The 20,961-nt window shown below is 39.8% G+C and overlaps 1 protein-coding gene across 1 annotated transcript; it reads right to left on the reverse strand.

The window, feature by feature from the left end:
* Positions 1 to 14,345: 14,345 nt before the first annotated feature.
* Positions 14,346 to 16,935, reverse strand: six6a (SIX homeobox 6a). The gene is made up of 2 exons (XM_041060006.1): positions 16,364 to 16,935; positions 14,346 to 15,096 (listed from the first exon to the last, which is right to left on the reverse strand). The coding sequence occupies exons 1-2, from the start codon at positions 16,933 to 16,935 to the stop codon at positions 14,931 to 14,933; spliced, it is 738 nt and encodes a 245-aa protein (XP_040915940.1). The 3' UTR covers positions 14,346 to 14,930.
* Between the last annotated feature and the right edge of the window lie 4,026 nt (positions 16,936 to 20,961).

The raw sequence follows: 20,961 nt of genomic DNA on the forward strand, positions 1-20,961 counted from the left end.
TCAGAGGGGTGGGGGTAGTGGTGTGGTGTGAGGGGGGGTAGAGAGATTTTCTTACCAATGATGCATGGATCTGACAATGTTCCTGCCTGGCCATACCCAGAGGCAGATGCAGGCTGTATATGTGTGTGTATGAGTGCGGGTTTGTGCATACTCATTTGCACCAGACTCGGAGTGTGTGAGTGTGTGTGTGAGTGTCTGTGTGTCAGAGAAAATAAAACTGATTAAAAGTAAAACTCAGAAAACATTTTCTAGATGACAGTGGCAGGCCTCTGCAATATTTCCATGACATAAGAGTGTAGAGATGAGAGAGTTTACTTTACTCTAAAAATAAAAAAATAAAAAAAGCTCATTATACTGATGCAGGAGCTGCGAGCCAAAGATAGCTTCCCCTCACAGGAGTAGGAAGCCATTCAGGAAGCTCCTATGTGACAGAGCTGAAAGAAATATTTATCTCTTTCTCCCAGTCGGATGAGTGATGTATGACCCAGGGTTCAGACATGAGGAGGAGGAGACTCTGCAGACGATCCCTAACTATTAGGGTGTTAAATAGCATGTTCTGTGTCAAATAAAGGACAGCATCATATACATTACCTGATGAAAGAGGGAAAAAAATTTCTAATACGTTACAAGAGGAGAAGACGGAGGACAAGATAAGACGTGTGTGTAATGTCTACGAAAGAGGACTTGTATAAAAGAAAAGTGGCCAGAAGGCACAGGCTCATATAACAAACTCTTCCTGAGACAAGACCCAGCTCTGGTTGCTGAGAATCAGATATCTATATTTTTGGAGCTTGGAGAGAAAGGTGATAGTGGCATTAGTCTCATGTTTTTGATCAGGAAAGTCACTTCAGTCTGGGATGCTTTTGGAATACTTTTGGGAGGATTTAACAGATTCTGGTAATGTTAGTTTCAGCCCTTTGAAGCCAAATTAAAACAGACTCTACTGTAAATTTAGTGTAAATATTTCCCCATGTGGATGACAGGACGCGGGGATGCTTTATGAAGGAAAGAAAGAAAAAAAACTACATTAACAGAAAGACACTTTAAAGGAGGGGGAAGCAGCAGCTGTAATCAACAGTACAATGTAAATAAGTATTAAGATTATTAGTTTGATTTCATACTTAAGTGGAAATAAAAGCACTAGAGTAAATATCAAATCTAGGAGAAATAAAAAAACAAACAAACAAAATTCCCTTAAACTGGCCTCAAAGAAAATGTTATTCATTTCCATTTTAGAAAAGGTGTAACTAAACCCATTTAGAAAAGTTTAAAGGTCATGGCTGGTGTTATTCTATATAGTTTTTATTATCAACAATTCCAATTAAAAGATCGAAATCAGCAGTACGATTTAAGATTTTCCCATCCTGTTTGTGCTTGAAGATGTAAATCACACATTTATTTCATTGTTTTGAAAAGGCTCTGTAATTTTCTGGAGCAGCGTGGTACTGTACTTTCCCACAAATGTTGCACAAACGAGAGTAAATTATTTATTTTTTGGGAACTTTAGCTTCAGGTTATTACAAATGTTATGCAATAGTGTGAATTTACAGCAGCAGGACAAGTTAAGGACAAGTTTGTTTTTTTCTTTAAATGACAGAAGGGACACAGTGCAGCAGAGTTACTCATTTATCTGTCTTAATAGTCATAGTCTTATCTTTGCCTCCTTAAAAGGTTTTGATGATAAATTTCAAAATTCCAAAACTGAAAACTAGACAGAAAATAAAGGGCCCAGACAAAATAAAGCCAAACCACTCTTTTTGTTGGATGAATGACCGGCTGACTGTAAGTGACTCCCTAACTCTTCATTTGCTGATGCTCATGGAAAGATGGCAAAAAGCGAACTTTGCCAGGTTGTAGTGAAGTACATCAGTAAGATTAATTTAAAGGACGCGTCTGGTGATATTCTGTAACAAATATCACCACAGAAAAATAAAAGCAACAACAAATCTCCACAACTAACAAGTATTGTCTGTGTGTCTAGAGCCTGATTTATCTTATTCCCCCTGTGACACAGAGCTCCTCTGTTGTCCAAAAACTATTAAAAACACATCAACGAGCCACACCACTGCACTGGGTGACATGTTCCCTTTTCACCATGAATATAAGCACTGTAGCTTATTCTGAGTGTGTTCCACATTCACTGTCCTGCTGCTGTAAATATTCACTGGTGCTTATTAATCCACCGCTGAAAACAGTCCCCAGCAAATACACTATTTACTTCTGTTTGAGTAATATTTGCTAAAAGCTACAGAGCTGTTTTAGGAAATTACTTAGCCCTTAAAAAAAAAACAATCAAATCAACAAATAGTATGTTTTTGAGTTGTTACGCCAAGAGGCAGACGAACACAGTGTGGGTTTTTGTCTTTTCAGCTTTTCAAGATTTGTTAGCAATAATAAAAATACAAAAGAACCACACTAAATTGATTGATTAAAAAATATAAATAAATGAACAAATTCACAAAATAAAAAGAAAGAAATGTTAGTTAGAGATTTGGTTGTTACCCTATAGTGCAGGGAGGTGCTGAGCATAAATCAGGCTTGATGTGACCTTTAAAAGAACCAGACATAACCAGAGCCATAATAACTGGGTTTAATATTATATTATGGTTGCTATTTCACAACAGAAGTAATATTTGATAATTCAGCAGACTGTTACCACTCTAAAGCTTGTTGTTCTGCTATTACATCCAGCCAAGTCAGATCCATGGGTCTAAACACAGACGCATCACTGGTCCAGGCTCAAGGGGTTTTTGGGGAGGGGCAGGAGCGGCAGACACAACAAGAGGAAGTGCTATGGGATATGGGATAATGAAATCTACCTCACACTCCCGAGGGGCATCGCCTCACCTATCCTGGGGCTCACAAATAGCTCAAGTAACCAGTCTCCCACCCCCCTACCCCACTTCACACACACGATCCACACCCCCGCTGTGCCTAAACCACACCACAGCTACCCTCCACCAGGACCCTGCAGCTATGTGCAGTTTGTACTTTATTTGTTTGCCAACGCTGGAGTGACAGCAGCCTGAATCTGAGCTGCCATCTTGCTCCCCTCGCCCTTCATCTTCATACTGCAGAGAGGAATAAAATACCCTTCTTGGTTCCATGCAGAAAAAAAAAAAGAAAAACATTCAGGAAATGAAAGTTGTAACACGATCCTCTGTGTGCCAAACGTCTCCCTGAGCAGGGACAAAAGGCCCAGAGAAAAGCTGCTGGGCCTATTTTAGCCTGCAGATGATAGAAGAACAGGGAGGGTGGTGAGGAGAGGGAAACGCAGAAGAGAGGAAGAAAAGAGAAAGCATGAAATTACAATGAGTGAGGAATTAGAAATCAGGCGTGGGGATGAGCTGAAATTATTTCCTCAGACAGTGAAAGAGGAGGAGGAGGAGGAGGAGGAGGAGGAGGGGGGATGAGGGCTCTGCGATGATGAACTCGTCTGTGCAGAAACTGGAGTTCTCCTGCTCTGTGCAGCCCTCTTATGCACAGAGCCCCACATCCCTCAGATATGCATGCACCAAGCAAAATAAACTTCCCATTCCGGCTCTGCAGTATGTTTTCCAGCGGGCCTCTCCTGAGAGAAAGCCTTCATGACTCCTTATTGAGTGCTTATGGTCCAGTCGAGTGTGTCCAAGATGAGGGCAGAGGCTTTTGATGTTCGACAGCAAAGTGGGAAAAGAAAATAACAGATTCTAACTCACCCTGATATTTATTAGTGATTCTGTAAGAGGGAAAAAGAGGCAGTGAAGAGAGTACCCTTCTTTCTCTCTCTGGTGAAAGCACTTTTTTCCCTCTCTCTAACCATGCATATGCCATGGCTGATCACCAGATCATCCTGGCAGCAGAGGGTGGGGGAAATGCTCCACTGGTCCCCTCGCTGCTGACTGGTGCATTTGCGGCATGGTGTCAGCGGCCGGTGGTAATTACCAGGCTCTCTCTGAGTTACCGCTACACCAATGTGCCACCGGCTCTGGTATGCCAGCTAAGCTCTGTTATTAGGCACAGAGCTGCCACTGCACAGTAGGCGCTACTTCAGCAGACAAAGAGTCTATCTATCTATCTTGTCTGGTGATTGTTTTACTGCTTACAAAGTACAGGCTTGGGTGCTAAATTAGTAGGATCCTTGTCATATGTGGGAAACGTGTTTATCATATGCAGCAGCTGTAATTATGCACAGAAGAGCTGTCATCTCACTCTTCACTCTAAAGACTCGAGTCTTTATTAAAGCTTCATTTGGTACAGTTGAAAAACCTTTGGAAGTCACTTACCCATCAAAGAAGCAGCAGAAAAGAAGAAACCTTCTCATCATCCTCTTGCCCATGTCTTCAATCCGACTGCTGGTTCCTGCACAGGATGTCTCTTAGAGAAACCTGAAGAGAAGTTATCCATCAGTTAGTGACATATTTTTCAGAGATTGTCACACTCAGTAAGACGTTTGCGTAAAGATATTATATATTTTTTTCTTGTCAGTCGTTTAATGAGTCCTACAATGAACCTTGTAAAAGTTTTTTCAAAGTAAAACAAAATAAAAAGTGATTTTTTTTAAAACAATCATGTAAAGCACATTAATTTGAGATATATTTTTAAAAAATTAGTGAGCAACTGTAACTGGTTCAGACATTATTTTAAATTGATAAATCAAAGTGGTCTAGTACTAAATAACATTTACAAACTGACAAGCTTTCCATCAATAAAAGGAAAACAGTTGCTTTTACAGTTGCTTTGGCATAAATCTCAATTGAAAATTATTACTCTCAAAACACTGTGTGAAATTCTCAAATCTGCAGCTCATTTTCTCCCCACAGTAAATACAAATTTGGATGTGTTCATGCAGAATTAAAATGTTTATAAGTACAAACCAAAAACAATACTGTGACTCAGAAAACAGCACAATAAAAAAAAAAAATTAAAATTAAATAAATAATATGACTGAATTTTACAAAAGTAGTGAAACTCTGTTTCAGGGAGCATATATTTCTACAATAAATACACAGGAAGCAGGATTAAAAAGATGTATCATAACAAATCAATACAAAAGTAAGAGTTTTCAAAGCCTCTGTTTCTTAATATTGTTAATTTTGGGTGATTAAAAAGACAAAAACAAAGATCCTAAAAAAATCTGAAACAACAACACTTCCTGTCAAGCAATTTTTAAGAAGTAGAGTAACATTATGATATAGTGTGATGCTTTATAAAGTCATGTAGATGTGTTGGAATGTCAGAGTGTGAGATAATAATGAGCTGATAATTAGGCAGGTATTTTAGTTCATTGACACATAGAGGTGGGCAAAGAACAAATTCACAATTACTCAGAGGCTGGAACCAAAGAAGGTAGGAAGTAGCTGATAATAGGATTCGAGCAGAGCAATGGATGCAGACAAGAACTTTTCGATGCATTTCTCTGCACATTATTTCTGAAGTTACTGCAGGTTCAGGTCGACCAGCAAATGGGTCAGTTTTTGACTTTCTGAGGCTTCAAGAGATCTGACCTGAAGGGACAGGAGAGATTTTCCGCTTCGTTCTCTCTCTGCCTCCGAGTTTGTCAGGTTTAAAACTCTGACCCAAGAGCATGACTGAGAAAGGCTCAAGGTGCTGAACTTAAACTTGGCGACAGCTGCAGAAACTGGAGACCAGAAAGTTTAAATATAGACCCTTAAAATCCCAACTGGTGCCCTTGCCCTGCTTCAACATTTTCTTACACATGTACATTCACACTCTCCACTCAGTAATGCTGTACTCTCATTTACACTTGGCAGTGTAACTGTAGTTTGTGTTGGTCAAAATCTTTATTTAAACAGCTCTTTTTTCTTCTACTTGTTTTTACAATTGTAATTATTCTTACTCTGCTATTTGAAGCAAAAAAAAAGTTTCTTGTTTTCCGAGACAAATATAGTTATTTGTATTTGACTAAAATCAGTCATTAAATGTAATGCTGTTAATTTTCTACAGATGCACTGAAACAGGACAGATGTCTCACAACCTGAGGCTGCAGTGCCTGAGAGCTGTTCACTCCCTATCATGACTCGTGTGCACCATCGTGTGGCCAAAATTCAGAACTACAAATACAGATACATTCAGTTTACCTTTTGATATTTAGAGGAGCTATTTTCATTTAGTAAAACTAAATCATTTTCATTAAAAATCTTATAAAGCTTATATATGTGAGAGAGCCACATATCAGAAAGAGAAAGAAGCCTTCAAATGATCATCAAAATACATCTGAACATGTATATTTTTGGTGTAAACCCATATCACCAATTAAAGACTCCCATAAGTAGCCACATGTTTTAGTTCAGAAGAAACATGTTTAAATGTTATTCAAAGAACTGATGAGAGAAATTAAAAAGACAGTTCCACTTATATAAGGATGAAACATATAAAGGCTTGTTTATGGATGGTCTTTCTTGGGTCATTGTCTCCATCTAGTGGCCAAATGCTCTCCATCAACCACTGACTGAAGAGACATCCACAGTAATTGCTCCCTTTCTTGGTATGCTTAGGTTGTAATTTCAGGTACTGTGGTACTCACTTATCCCTATGACAACTGTGAATTACAAAAGTAGTAACTTAATTGTAGGCTAAGTTTATTTTTCTCAACCATTCTTTTTTGTGAGAAGTTATATTCTTACTAACTTTGAGATGTGATTTTACTCCAGAATGTAGGTACAAAACATTAAAATCTTATGAATTGCCTGTTGAAAATTATCAGTTGTACATTTATCACAACCAACTGCCAGAAGCCCCCCAAAAAAACAGGTTCCCAGTGTGGTAATTAGATTGTGGTAATTTGTCTGAAATATGCACCACTAAAGTGTAATATAAACTGATCTGGTAATGGCTTTAAGATGTTATACTGCATTTTATAATAACCTCATTTCCAGCCATGCTTCAAAATCTGGACATATATGCAGCTATAAGGCCTCACAACAGGCTTTTTTACCACAACAGACCACACTGAATTGCCATAGCAGGAAATTGTGTGTTATTCAAACTTGGAGACATTCTTAACAATTTACAAATAAATTAGGCATAAAAGATCACAGAAGACTAAACCACATAACACTAAATAACACCAGCATAAGTGAAAAAATAAAATAAGACTCACCGGTCTCTGTGAGATCCACAGTTTCTGACTTTGCTACAGGCCATCTGACTTCCATCAGGCAGCTCCACCACCCCACAGCACCGTCAATATACCCACTGTGCACCAGGCCTGGACAGAGAGCATGTTTTCTGATCATATTTTCATCATATATTTGTTACCAGTGCTACCAGTCAAAACAAAGGCCACTTACAGCTTATAGAGGCCAGCTCACAGTAGCTTGGTGATATGAATATTGACTGACTTCACTACACTCACACAGGCCACATAATTGCCTCACATTGTCTGTATTGTATCTGCTAACAAACAGCAGACAAGCCAAGGTTGGAGCGATGTATCGACTGATCCGCGGCTGTCGAAATGACATGAAGCACTATTCAGGAGCTTGAACAGATGATTTACAGCAGGAAACTAAGGGGGTCAATCAATGTCTGTTATAAGACAAAGTTAGCGAGCTCTCCTTCAGTTTTAACGTGCAAAACATAAGTATACAAATTAGAGATGGTTCAATATGATCAATGAGTGGACCGAAAGGGATTTGGGAGTTGGAACAGTTATAAGGCTACTTTAGCATACTGAGGTTTGAGGCCTTTTGAGCTTTATGTTAAAAAAAGATTCATCTTCAATGGCTGCAGCATAAAAAGACGCTTTAGACAATTCACTTTCAACTTTGTGGCAACAGTTTGGGGAAGGCCAGGGGACTATGTCCACTTGAGATGGGACCACATGTCGCAGCCAGGTTCCAAAATCTTATTAAGAGCTTTCCAAGAACAACTGAGGCTATTAGAGCAGCATATATACCCACTGTATATAAGGCCCTGTTCTATAATATTGCCCTAATGTGGGACATTTTTTGCATTTCAGACTTCTGGAATAGCTACATTGTGATACGAAGCCAATACATTAAATCCACTCCCAGTACAACTCTGCAGTCCCTGCGATCAGTACTAATCAAACCAAAAGAAAAAATGCAGATACCACAATCATAATAGAAATGGTAGACATATCAGTACAGTTAGTGCCAAGTTGTCTCTGACAATCTGCATTTGGCAGTTCTGTCCAATATGTGGGACACTGAAAGGTCTGTTCAAAGGCTTAAATCACCTTAATTTATGTAATAAAATCTTCCCAGGTCTGAAATGTACAATCCCAAGTCCAGTAATTTTACCACTTACAATGTTACTGCTCTTACAAAACCTAGGATTATAGGTGTGGATGTTAGATTGAGAATGGAACAATATCAAACAAACAATAGATTCTAATAGTTTTGAAGCAGAAAGACATTATGTTGTCCATGTTATCACATCTGTCATGCAGAGAGAGCAAAATTAAATGCACAGCTAAACATTCATGAACCTGCTGTGAACTGCAAAGTTGAAATGTTAAACCGTTCATATGTTTTCTATTTCACTACACAGGGTGCACATACAGGCAAGTTTGAAGGCAATACATCAAACCTTGAGGCAGCACATAAAATCTGAACCTGCATAAAACCATTGCTCACCACACACTGCATTATGGATAATGACTGAACAAACAGATTCCACTGAATTAATCAGTCATATGCATAGAATTAAATTAAATTAAATTGCTGTAAATACTTGAATGGCTGTGTTTTTGAAATTCATTGCTATTTTCTGAACTCAGACATTTCTTCCTAACATTATGCCTGGTTAAAGGGGTACACCCTTCATTTACATACACATACACATACGCGCGCGCGCGCGCATACACAAACGTAAATATCAACAAGAATGCATTTGAATATAAAATCGGCGTAAATAACCAGTGTTATTGCACTAATTTTTGCCTGACTGCAGTACTTTCAGATCTGTCCCACTTTTCAAACCATATTTTCTAAAGCGGGACAGTGGAAATCTTGATTGAAATACCAAATCTAGAGCATATTTACACCATATTATTGTAATTTTTTGATAAACAAACATATTATAAACACATCATAATGAAAAAGTAGCAGCGGAGTTTGATTTATAAGATTAAATTTACACCCTTAACATAAAGTTTATCTAAACTTACCTTAGGTGGTCTTCACAGGGGATGCTTCCTGTTTGAAGACCGCTCCACCCTGATCTGTGTATGATTGGACATTTGAGAAGTCATGTGATTTTGATCACATGACATCACATCTCGCTTTAATTACAGACTACCACGTGGTCTTGACCGCCACCCGAAATATTTTTTGAGGATTTTATTATGAACGAAATGCGTCGAAAAACTTTATTAATCAATGTGGAAACGAAATGAAGCAAAATGTGAAAATCGGCAAATTCGTTAATGGGGTTTCGCTATGAGAGAGAAGGTACACACACAGATAAGAATAATTAATTGTACACAGGGTTTATTGACTTTAAAGCGAACGAGTCACCTAAAGCTTTACCCAGAAAATATCAATATCATTCTGATGTGTTTCGACCAACGGGAGAACCATAACTACCACAGTGGAGTGGATATAGGAGCTGCTACTGACCTCAGGTGTGCGGAGAGAGGCACCACGCCCACACATACACAGGATCCACGCAAACAGATCAGCAGTAACTGAGATTAAAATTTAATTTCAACTAAATATGGCTACTGACTTTAGATTTGAACTACAGAACATGCAACGAATCTTCATCTTCAAATCTAACCAGCACCATTGCTAACATTGGAGGACACTGTTTACGTTATGTTACATTTGGGAATTTCAGCTACTTCAGATGGATTACTCATAGTTCTCATAGTTTCTCATAATCATATTTATTTGTGTATTTGAATGTTGAGAGAAAATAAAGGTCAATTCAAAATGAAATGAGGGGGTGTAGTATGTCTCTAACAGAGCTGTGGAGATAAAAGCTTGAAACAGCTTCGTGCAGGGAGATAACTCTAACTTGATCTTAGTTTGCTGTGGGTTGAATTTTATTTTTTGTTGAAAAGCTACACAGGTGCTTCACTAACTTGTGGGATCCCTCGTGTTTAAGAAATCACAGCCACCAGGGGGCGTCACTATCATGCAGTTTCCCTTCACAGTTCATGTTGATGGGGATGCAGCATATGAAGCCCTCAGAGCAGGAAGCAGCTCTATACTATAGAATAAGCATGTTCCTCATTCCTCGGCACAGAAACCTCCTCTGAGATGGGAAGGAAAACATCAGCCAGGTTACAACAACATGTGACGAAGCAGACACAAAAGCCCTGAAGTAACTGTATTTCCAAGGTTTGGAAATGCTCGGGGGGAAAGGGCAGTTGTAAGTGAATGTTTTCGATATAAATTTATGGCCTTGGCCTTTCCACAATGAGCAGACAGAAAACTGTTGGTACTCAGAACAAACTATTTTGATGGCGAACTTATCAAAAGATCACCCAGTGAGTTCTGGTTTGACCTTGTAAACAACAAGCAATGGGGGTGAAGGCCAAAAAAATGTTGTTGGAGAGTGCTTTGGTTGGAAAATGAAGAGGGTGGAGGACAAAAGACCTGCTGAAAAGGACAAGTTTCCCCTACTGAGTGACCTCCACCACTTCAGGAGGCGTGTTGAGAGGGAAAATGTGACCGACTGACAGTATCAGTGTATCAGCCCACCACTACTGCTGACCAGCCCAACTGACGTCTAACATATGAATGTCACTTTAGGTCTAATACTGATGGATGGTGTCTCTAATTTTTGTCCTCCCTGTTTACATACATGACAAATATCAGAAACACCTCTGAATATAGTGGAATCCAGTACAACAACACCACTGACTGTAAACATATCATTTGATTAAGACCTTTAGGACAGTGTCAACAAAACCTGAACATTAGTGGCATCATAAAAGTGGACTTTAAGATAGAGCAGTTGTACCGGATGGACAATGGGTGAATTTTGTATTACTAATTTGAATCTGCCGAGTAACCAGTAGAGCTGTCAGAGAAATGCAGTGAGGTTGAAGCATAAAGTGTCATAAAATGGAAATACTCAAGTAAAGTACCTCAAAATGGTTCTTGAGTAAAAGTACTCAGTTACATTGCAGCACTGGAGGAGCATCACAGAAAATAAACACGTCCCTCTGTATCATGACCCTCTCCTCTCTGGTGACTAAAATAAATGTTACTGTGCATCCTCTGAACGGCCTGCAATACGCTAACAATGTTTTTCATGCAGTGCAGTCCTATAGCAATTATTCGGCATGTGACAAGACTTTGACGGTGAATCTGCTGCGATGCCACATTTGTTATCCTGACACGCAGAAAGCAGGTGTTAAAGGGAGCAAGGCTTACAGGTAAAAGTCCGTTAAAACAAGTGGCCCCTCAAGGTTGTGTCCCTCGACAACTGTTACATTCATTTTATAGCCCACTGATAGATGTCATGACTGCAAATAATCTAATTCGGATGATAGATAAAGCAGGGTGACAGGCGAGAAAGCACAGAGCTGCGGTTTAACGGTTACTTAATAATAATAATCATCATCATCATCATAATATAATCACAATCATAATAACAATAATAATTCTGAAGCATATCAGGTGATTCGTTTTCTGCGTCGGGTAATATGAATGAAGAGGCGACGATTCACTTCTACAAAGTGTTCGCCTTCTCCATCACAGTTTGGTGTGGCGGCTCAGGAGATGAGACAGATGGAGCGGTTTAACAGCGTGTACAGTATCTGTGTCCTTCTTTCTGTTTCCTCCCCGTAGGATATTATAGATAACAGGCTATACATCACCTTCAGGCTACATTAAAAAAAAAAAAACCTCCTCTGGTTAGAGATTTCAGAGAGTTAGAAATGGGGGGGGGGGGGGGGGGTGCTTTCTAGGGACTTTCTAGGACCCGTAAGAGAATGTAAACACTTCCTGTATGCATTTATTCAGTATATTTTATGAATCTACACTTTCTTTCTTTCTTTTTATTTTTACTCTTATTTGTTTTTAACGGTTGCTCTTTAGTCCTTTAACTGATTTTTATGGCGCTGCTTCCGATCAATTTCTCATGCAATAAAATACTTTATGATTATTATTATTTAGAAATATGAATTAATGCTAGTGGTGGCTTTACCACTTGTAGATAATAGGTAGTCATATAATATGATAAACGTGTTATTATCTACATATGCACTTACAGCACTCGGAAATAAAATGTTAAAGTTTATTGCTTTGTCAAAAATATCTAAGCAGCTCACAGCGTATAGCTCCAGCTCAGTCAGATGCAGGCTAATACAGCAGTTCCGCAGACAGATAGCTGTCATGCATGTGCAGTCACTGCGCCTCGGAGTGTCTGCGCACTGAACGACGCTGACAGATTCAATCACAATAAAGACATATAGTCAAGGCTGCAGCGCGCCCTTCAGCTCATCTCAGCTAAAGCTGAAAGGGTCTCTTAGTTAACAGCACCTATCCAACAAACTCTAACTTGTCAGAATACGCTGAGGTTGAATCACCTCAGTCACACCGAAGTTCTGAACACCACACCAAATATTTTCTGATCAATGCCAAGGTTAGGTTAGAAAAAAAATATTTACAGCACCCCACAAACTACAGTCTACTACTAAATAATGTATGAAATTACTGAAGCGCGGTCAATGTGCTGCGTCCATGAGCAGGCTACTACAAGTCAGAAAACAATCAACTGGTAATTAAATCCTTTTAATAGGCCAAGCCGTGAGCTCACACTGTGGTGCGCGCCCGCACACACACTAACACACACACACACACACACACTAGAGAAGTTGTGATTTCCGTGCCCCAGACTACCCTCACAGGAGTCTTTTCTTTGGAGAGGGGACCCGCGGTCGCTTCCCTTCACAAAACAGCGGCAGGGCCCCTTTTGTCCGAGCAGGGACCGGAGACCCATCATTAGCACTGATTACCGCTGACCAGTTTGACAACCTTATTGACTGCGAGAAAGACTTTTTCATCTAGTCTCCCGGTCGTCCTCTATTTTTCAATAGAAACGGAAATATTCAGCCATTTTGTCCCTGTGGTTTGAAAGAGAGGCAGCAAAAGTAAAAAAAAAAAAAAAAAAAAAGCCTTCCAACCCCATTTATTTCCCTTCACTTGTTTCCTCTCTCTCCCTCTCTCTCTCTCTCTCCATACAGATTTAGCTTCTGTGTTGTTCACGCTGAAAGACTTTTGTCTGTTTAAGAAGTTACTGTAGCCTCATTAATTGCAAATGGGAGGAAACCAGGTGTCTGTCCCATCAGCCGGAAAAGCTCAACTTTAACTTCTGGTTTAGTCCGCTTTTGCTCACTTTGCTTTGCTCTCATCCTGATCCTCAACGTGTTAAGGCTGAACAGTAAACAGGCAATTTGTTCTGATTTAAAGTCTATTTATGGTCCAGTAGAAATGCTGCTGAGAAATGTGTAATTGTTGTCAGCCTTGGAAAGGGATGCTTGAATCCCAGATTTAAGTTTCGAAGGATGCATTGTAGGGAAAAAAAAGAAAGAAAGAAAACTAATATCAGTCAAAATTATCATAGCTTCACTAACCACTGGAGCAAAAAATATTATGCCAATATTTTGTTAATTTTCGTTACAATAATGTGATTTTTTTAAATTGAAGGGATATTGCTAAAAAAATCTATCAAACAATTAGTTTTGGTTTGTAATTGTAAGCTAATGCCACATATGTGAATTTATGCTACGCAAATTTAAAAATATATAAATCATATTGATTTAGCCATATCAAATCTGTGACGAGAGGGGCTGCAGCCCCCTTTTTTATGTTAATTTAAAGGATGCATTTGAGCCATGCACGGCCTGATTGTTAAATCAGAGCCTGGGTGTCTTGGGAAAATGGACACTTGCATTTTAAGAAGCCTGTTTCTGCATTGTCTAAAGCTCATTTCCACAATCTGCTGTGTTTTGATCTGTATGATCTCTCTCGCAGATCATCCGGGTTAGTGAGTCGGCCTCTCCGTGACCTCTCGCTGTCACCCTGCGTTACAGGACGCCAGGCATGTCGGCCAATTAGTCCCCGCTCTGAAACGTGTCAGGGGATGTAGCACTGTGGCGTCAAGTTCTCTCCTCATGAAAACAGCCAAGAGGATTTTATATAACAATATTAATATTTTTTAATCCAATTTTATTCATCGCTTTGTGTCTTCTTCCGCCCCCCCCCCACAAGACAACCCCCCCCCAAAAACCAAAACAAAACAAAACAAAAAAACAATTAAAAATTAAAATTTATGCTCTCTTGATCAACAATTATTTTATTAAGTTATCTTTACTTTTTTTTTTTCTTTTACGGAAACACATTTTCACTAAAGCGCGCATGCTCAACAGGTTCACCTGTGTACAAGGTAAGTATTAAAAACACCAAGCAAATGAATATGAAATTCGAAGAGACAGAGCAGATCGTTTTAAATAGGCAAATAAACATTATTTATAAAACTTTGAAAGTAAAGTAAAAATATCACAGTTCTTTTTCAACATGAAATACCCACAGAGAACAACAGGTTAGGCGCTCGGATGCCTTCATCCTTTTTCCTTTTTTTTCTTTTTTTTCTTTTGTTTTCTTTTTCTTCTTTTTCAACGTTTCATCTCGGGGCGTTGGTTTATTAGTCCGTGAAATATGTTTCGTCCGTATTAAGTTCAGTTATCCACACGTGGGTAAAACGCAAACAAAAGTAGGCTATAGGCCTAAAAGGATAAGGACGGGCAGTCAGATCACATCCCCTCATGTTTTGGCAGCCGTCAAATATCAGTCAGTATCAGTCTGTGTGTGAGCATGTGTGTATGTGTGTGTGTATGTTTGTTTTTGTATTTTTTTTTTAACTCAACGCAGGCACTATGACTTGTTTTATTAGATTGTCTTTCACTCGTATCCCCCTTTAATTCATCAACACCCTCGATCTGCCCGTCAGATGTCACATTCACTGTCGCTGGAGGTGATGGAGATGGCTGAGGCGGCTGCTTTGCTGGACAGACTGGCCTCCGGACTGGACGAGTTCCCCAGGCGGTCCACGGTGCCGTCCTCGTCCGCCAGGGAGCGAACCGAGCCGCCGGACAGGACCTGCTGCTGGAGCCTGAGGAGGACACGGAGAGACGGGACAACATGACATGAAAACGGCGGTTGTGGAGGATGTTTAGTCTTTTCAGTATATAGTAAAAATATTAGTCTTTTTTTCCCTCTGACAACTATTTGAGAAAAAAATCGTATGAGAAAATTATCTAGTTGCACAACAGCTTCCTCCCAGGACGTTCTTGAACTAAGGGTCATTTTAATTTGTAGATGTGGGCCTATTTTCTGCCGTGTTTTTAAAAATAAATACTCAATGTCTAAACATTTCCTGAAAAAATAGGAGTGAAACAAATGGAACTATTCAAACTAATTAGCTTTTTTTTTTTCATTTTCACTTTCACAAAACACATTCTAAAAAAATTAATTACGAAAAACTGACATTTTTTCCCTTTGGGAAAAATATGGCTGAAAATATTCCTGATAAAAACAAATAACACTGTTTTCGATATTGTACAAGCACCACAGCAAGATCACAGATATTTACGAAATAATAGACCAGTGTGGGAGGTTTAAAACGCTGCTTTTTCTCACGAAGATCTCACTAATGAATATATAGCTTATACCATTCACTATAAGTACCTATTGAACAATTATAGGCTATTTTAGCTACATTAAACATGACCATCACAGCAGTGTGACCTCGACCCACACTGCAATGGGCCTTTCAACAGAGTAGCTACAATTGTAATTGGCAATTAGCGCATTATCTTTCAGAAATACATGTAATATATATATATAATATTATTACTGAACCACTGGTCTATACTGGGGTATAATTACAATAAAATAAGCATAAAATAATACATTAAAGCAGTTCAGATTAAGTGTTGTTCCCCAGTACTGTGTTTAATCTCATTCACAGCAATTACAAGTATAAACCATTTATCCAGAGCTTTGTTCTCTCAATAATCCATTTGCTCTCCAAATATTTCTTTTATTGTCACTATGTGCTGGCTGGCCATTTTCTGCATTTCAGCCCTTCTTAAAATATAATTTCATTACAGAGACTGTGGGCAGCCCTGATCTTGGGATTACAGGATGATTTTGAATCTAATATCCAGAGAAATATCAGAATCGAATGGCTCCAAGCAGCGTGGGTTACGGCCTGTTTTGTCATATTAAACTGAATGTGTAGCCTTTAATAAATCACATGATGCACAGATCGAGTCCGGATGCAGGATGTTTTTTTTCCTTTCTACTATGACCAAATAATTAGTTTACTGTTGCAGCTATCGTGATGAAAAACCATCCAAGAGATGCATGTAGCTCACCTATTCTTCGCAGCCGCCGCTCTGTCTCTTTGTCTGCGATTTTTGAACCAGTTTCCTACTTGTGTGGGTGTAAGTCCAGTAGCCTGTGCAAGCTCCCTCTTTTTACTGGGATTCGGGTAGGGATCCTGCAAATACCATTCTCTTAACAAGTGCCGGGTTCTCTCCTTGAAGCAGTGGGTTTTCTGCTCTCCATCCCAGATGGTTCTGGGTAAGGGGAACTTCTTCCGCACCCTGTATTTGTCCACCGGCCCCAGCGGGCGTCCCCGCAGCTTCTCAGCCTCCTGGTAGTGCGCTTCGAGCCACAGCGCCTGCAGCTTCGTGTGCGACTCTTTGGTGAACTTGTGGTTCTCCAGGATGTGGTAGAGTTCACGGAAATTGCCGGTGTGAAAGGCGACGACGGCCCGGGCCCTCAGCACCGACTCGTTCTTGTTGAGGACCTCGCAGGCCGCTGGCGCTACGGGCAGAGACCAGAGGAAGCGGCCGAGGCGCTCGACGTCCCCGCTCTCCTCCAGAGTCTCGCAGACCCCGGCGACCTGCTGGGGGCTGAAATTTAAGATGGGCAGCTGAAACATGGAGGCTTCTCCTGTGTTTCCCTCTCCCCCTCCTTTCTCCTCTCTCTCTCTCTCTCCTCCGCGCCGAGTCCTCTGCTTCTTGTCTCCGTGCGCCAAGGCAATCCAAAGAACACCCAAAAAACAAGGCAATCCCAAAGTTACCGAACCAGTCGTCTGACCAGCCGTGAAAAACGCAAACACCAAACACCGCGGAGGAGGAACGATGCTGCGTGGGGGCCGGCTACCGCATCCTCGGGCTTGGCAAACTTGGCTGGCAAAGGGCTGAGGGTGCAAGAAAATTAAAGCCGGAGCCGCGATGTATTTTTCAAGGTAGGCTGAGATTGAAAGTACGAAAGAATTAAAGCCGGAGCCGAGATGTATTTTTTAAGGGGGGGAGAAAAAGACAGTCAAGCCCCCTCCGATGATTTCCTATTGGACTTGGCAGATTGGCTGCCCGGTTGCCATGGATGCACGTCAATCACTGTCAAGTTCGGCCAATCAGGCGGAAAGAAGATCTCAGCACCTCCCTTTTCAAAAATAATATAAACATTTTGACCTTTTTGCTTCGCAGTGTTCAAACGTTTAGCTGCCCCACCGTGCTTCCCAAACACCCTCTGCCTTTGTACGGCGGGCGGTGGAAAAGAAAGACTCTTCAGTCTATATAGTGGAGTGCCAAAGCAGGCAAACACGCTCAGCTCAGTCTCCCTTTAGAGCTCTTGAAACAGGCTTTTACGCAGCAAAATGACACATCCCCGATGACTGCAGGCTACCCCGAGATCAGCAGATAATATTATACAGTGTTATGTAAATTTTAGACAATATTTACACAGTTGATATTTATACTGTGTTTAGCTTGGTTTACTAAATTGTGTTTTTTTTTATACTGACCTCACTTATGATAGGATATATTTTTAATCTCCTACAGTCTCATTATGCCTATAATACAATAATATTCCTATATCATAAGCCTGCATTGCTGGAGGTTTCTGTACAATCTGAATCTAGGCTATGCTTTCAAAAATAAGATTATATTTCTTTATTTTTATATTCAGATATTTTCAATATCCTTGTATATTCTAAGTTATCAATGCTATATTGTATTAATCTTTTATTTTTTCTTTATGTATTTTATTTTTTTCCAAAAAAGGGTCAATGTGACCTTTGTTTCAACAGGACTGTGAATTTACAGCCAGCACAGTTTCACAACCTTGAAGAGAGTTCGTCAAGGCAATTTTAAACTGCATTTTTAAATTTCACAAAATCTTCACTTATTAATCATAATGTGTGACATTAGAGCCTGGGTTATGATGATGCATGCTCTTTTATGAGGGGGAATGAATAAATTTCACTTTTTGAAAACACAGGCTAATTGATTGCTGTTATATCTTGTGTGTGTGTGTGTGTGTGTGTTATGGTGAGCCCTGCAGACTTACAGTTGCTTATATTTACAATATGGTTGCAGCCTATCAGTAGCGACAGCATCAGCGAAGGGAGGCTGCTTCCAGGCGGTGATAGCTGTAAAACATAGCAGGGGAGAAACGTCGTATTTGTGTGTATATAGGATTATCATGGCCCTGCCAGGCTACTCGGCTTTAGTATCAGACACACTCCGTTTTGTGCACAGGCTGATTTAGTAAATAAGAGGGCGGATAGATAGCGCAGATGGTTTGAAGTGTCGGGTCAGATTATTTCATGGCTGGATACAGTAGTAAAGTTCATTCTGACGGAAAAGCCTGATATTATTTTCACAGATACACCCCCTCACACACACACACACACTCTCTCTCTCTCTCTCTCTCTCTCTCTCTCTCTCTCTCTCTCTCTCTCTCTCTCTCTCTCTCTCTCTCTCTCTCTCATGCACGCGCACGCACACACCACACACTAGAACTAAATCCCCTTCGGGCTCTTTTTGCATGAATTATAGACTCTTGATGCGGGGTTATGAAATGCCTTCTGCACAGGAAGCTGCTCATTCTCTTGCTGGTTTGCTGGAGACTGCATCATCACTACAGATGAATTAAAAAAACAAAAACAAAAAAAAACAACTTAATTATCCAGAGCGTTGATGATGCCTGTGTGTTTGTTATAAACTGACCTGCTTTGACAAACAAATAGGTCGCATCATCTTTTATGAAAATGTCCATTTATAGCAGATGGAGTGACCACTGTGGAGGAGCGGTGAACAGATTAACACCATTCTGTCTATCATTCATTCATTCACCCATTTCAGGCTATCACAGCAACGGGTAAATATTGGTAAATAAAGAATAAGACCTCACATCAGATGCAGCAGTGGAAGTAAATTGCGAGAGCGAATGACAAGGTGCTGGTCTGAAATATTTAGCTGCCTGTAAATATTTCATCCCTGCAGGCTGCCGGTCCCAAACTAAATCTACAAGCACTGCAATACCTTTTCTAGGAAGCGCGGATCAATAAAACATAGGCGGGTTTTGGATCTCTTAAACGGAGGGCTGGAAATAACAATTGTAGACTATGCTCTGTAAGCAACACGTCTACCTTATAGGCGCTGTTTAAAGATTCATAACATAAAAAAAGAAGATCCGGGCACCCTTTTTTTCCCATAGTGAATTCGGGCTTTAATATTACTGCGCTAATAATCAGGTAACTACATTCTCCGCGTATTCATCTCGTGGAAAAAAGAACTCTCAAATAGGCCCATTTTTTAATTCACGTATTATTATTTTTATTTAATTGCTCGGATTCCTGGTGGTAGCCTTCCTCATTTATTTCTGTATTTAATGCCCCTGACATTTTACCCTCCATATAAAATGATAAATATTATATGCCATCTTAAATATACTGAGACTCAGCCGAAGATACGCTCTACTGTATCTCAATGAGTCCAGGCCTATGTCACTGTGTCAGGAGATACTAGGCCTCCTGACACCAATATCTCCGCACATTCAGCACAGCAGCACAGTGGTTCTCTTTCAAACACGTCTGTTTTTTCTTTCTTTTGTCCATTTGTTTCATGGATGCCACTGCCATCCCTGCAGCCAGTCTTCTATCACACAAAACAGATTTTGATGCCGTTGTAGGTTTTTATATTAGGCGTGTGGGTGATTTTTAAATGACTTTTTTTTTTTCAATAAAGATTTCATCGTTTATTTTTTGTGCGCATACAGTTGCAACCACACCTTCTCATTAAAACCGATGTAGTCCGGAGATCAGCCGAACCAGATTCAAAACCAGAGTGGTTATGTACAGGGTGTGGACAAAATAAGAGAAACACCTGAGAATATAATCCAACCCATCATATCTCAAGATGTGACCTGAAAAATGACTACAAATTTATTTCAAAACATCTCTGACAGAGTTCCAACAAAATCTGACCATTGTAACATCCTGAAAAAAATACAACCTTTGCAGGGTTTCTGTGCTGAATTACATTTAAGTCTATGATATGAGGTTTTCCTGTTATCAGCCCTCTGTTTCTCTTAATTCAGTAAAAGCAAAAATATTAACCACATGAAGTAGCTAATATTTTGAAAATGTGTTGAGAAAAATTAAAACCTTCAATTCCATAACCACTGCAAACTCCATCTGCTGTTAAGGATAATGTGATATTATTAAAAGCTCCAGGACAGCTACCAAATGGACTTTAAGTGAGAGTGCTTAGTCAACTGCTGTTTCCAAGGGAGAGAGTGAACTTAAAGCCTCAAAAATATTAATTAGCTTTCAAATGAAAGTAAAATAACATCTCAACATCCGATCACTGTTTATCATAATCCACATGAAGGTTATTTTAAAAAAACAATCCCAAACAGTCACTTGAAGACTGTGAATATACTGGAAAGAAGGCTCTGCAGAACATGGACACAATCAGCAATCACACAATCAGGACACAGCTTATGTAGCTGCTGTTGATGTTATGCCAACTGCTACAGATCTTTCACTGCATTTAAACTGTCTGAAGATTATTTCCAAAGAGAAAAAGCTTGATCCACATTTGTTTCTGAAGGTAGGAAGCAGCTCAGTGACAAACAGCAACACAGAGAGGACTGCAAGGTATAAAAAGACGGATGA

Source organism: Toxotes jaculatrix, chromosome 17 (assembly GCF_017976425.1).
Source record: "Toxotes jaculatrix isolate fToxJac2 chromosome 17, fToxJac2.pri, whole genome shotgun sequence".
Taxonomy (NCBI): Eukaryota; Metazoa; Chordata; class Actinopteri; family Toxotidae; genus Toxotes; species Toxotes jaculatrix.

Bases quoted from the DNA above. Each gene is read 5' to 3' on its own strand.
- six6a (XM_041060006.1), bottom strand. From the start codon at position 16,935: ATGTTTCAGCTGCCCATCTTAAATTTCAGCCCCCAGCAGGTCGCCGGG. The intron at 15,097-16,363 runs GTGAGCTACATG...TGTCCTCCTCAG, and splicing joins GCGGCGGCTGCGAAGAATAG to GCTCCAGCAGCAGGTCCTGT.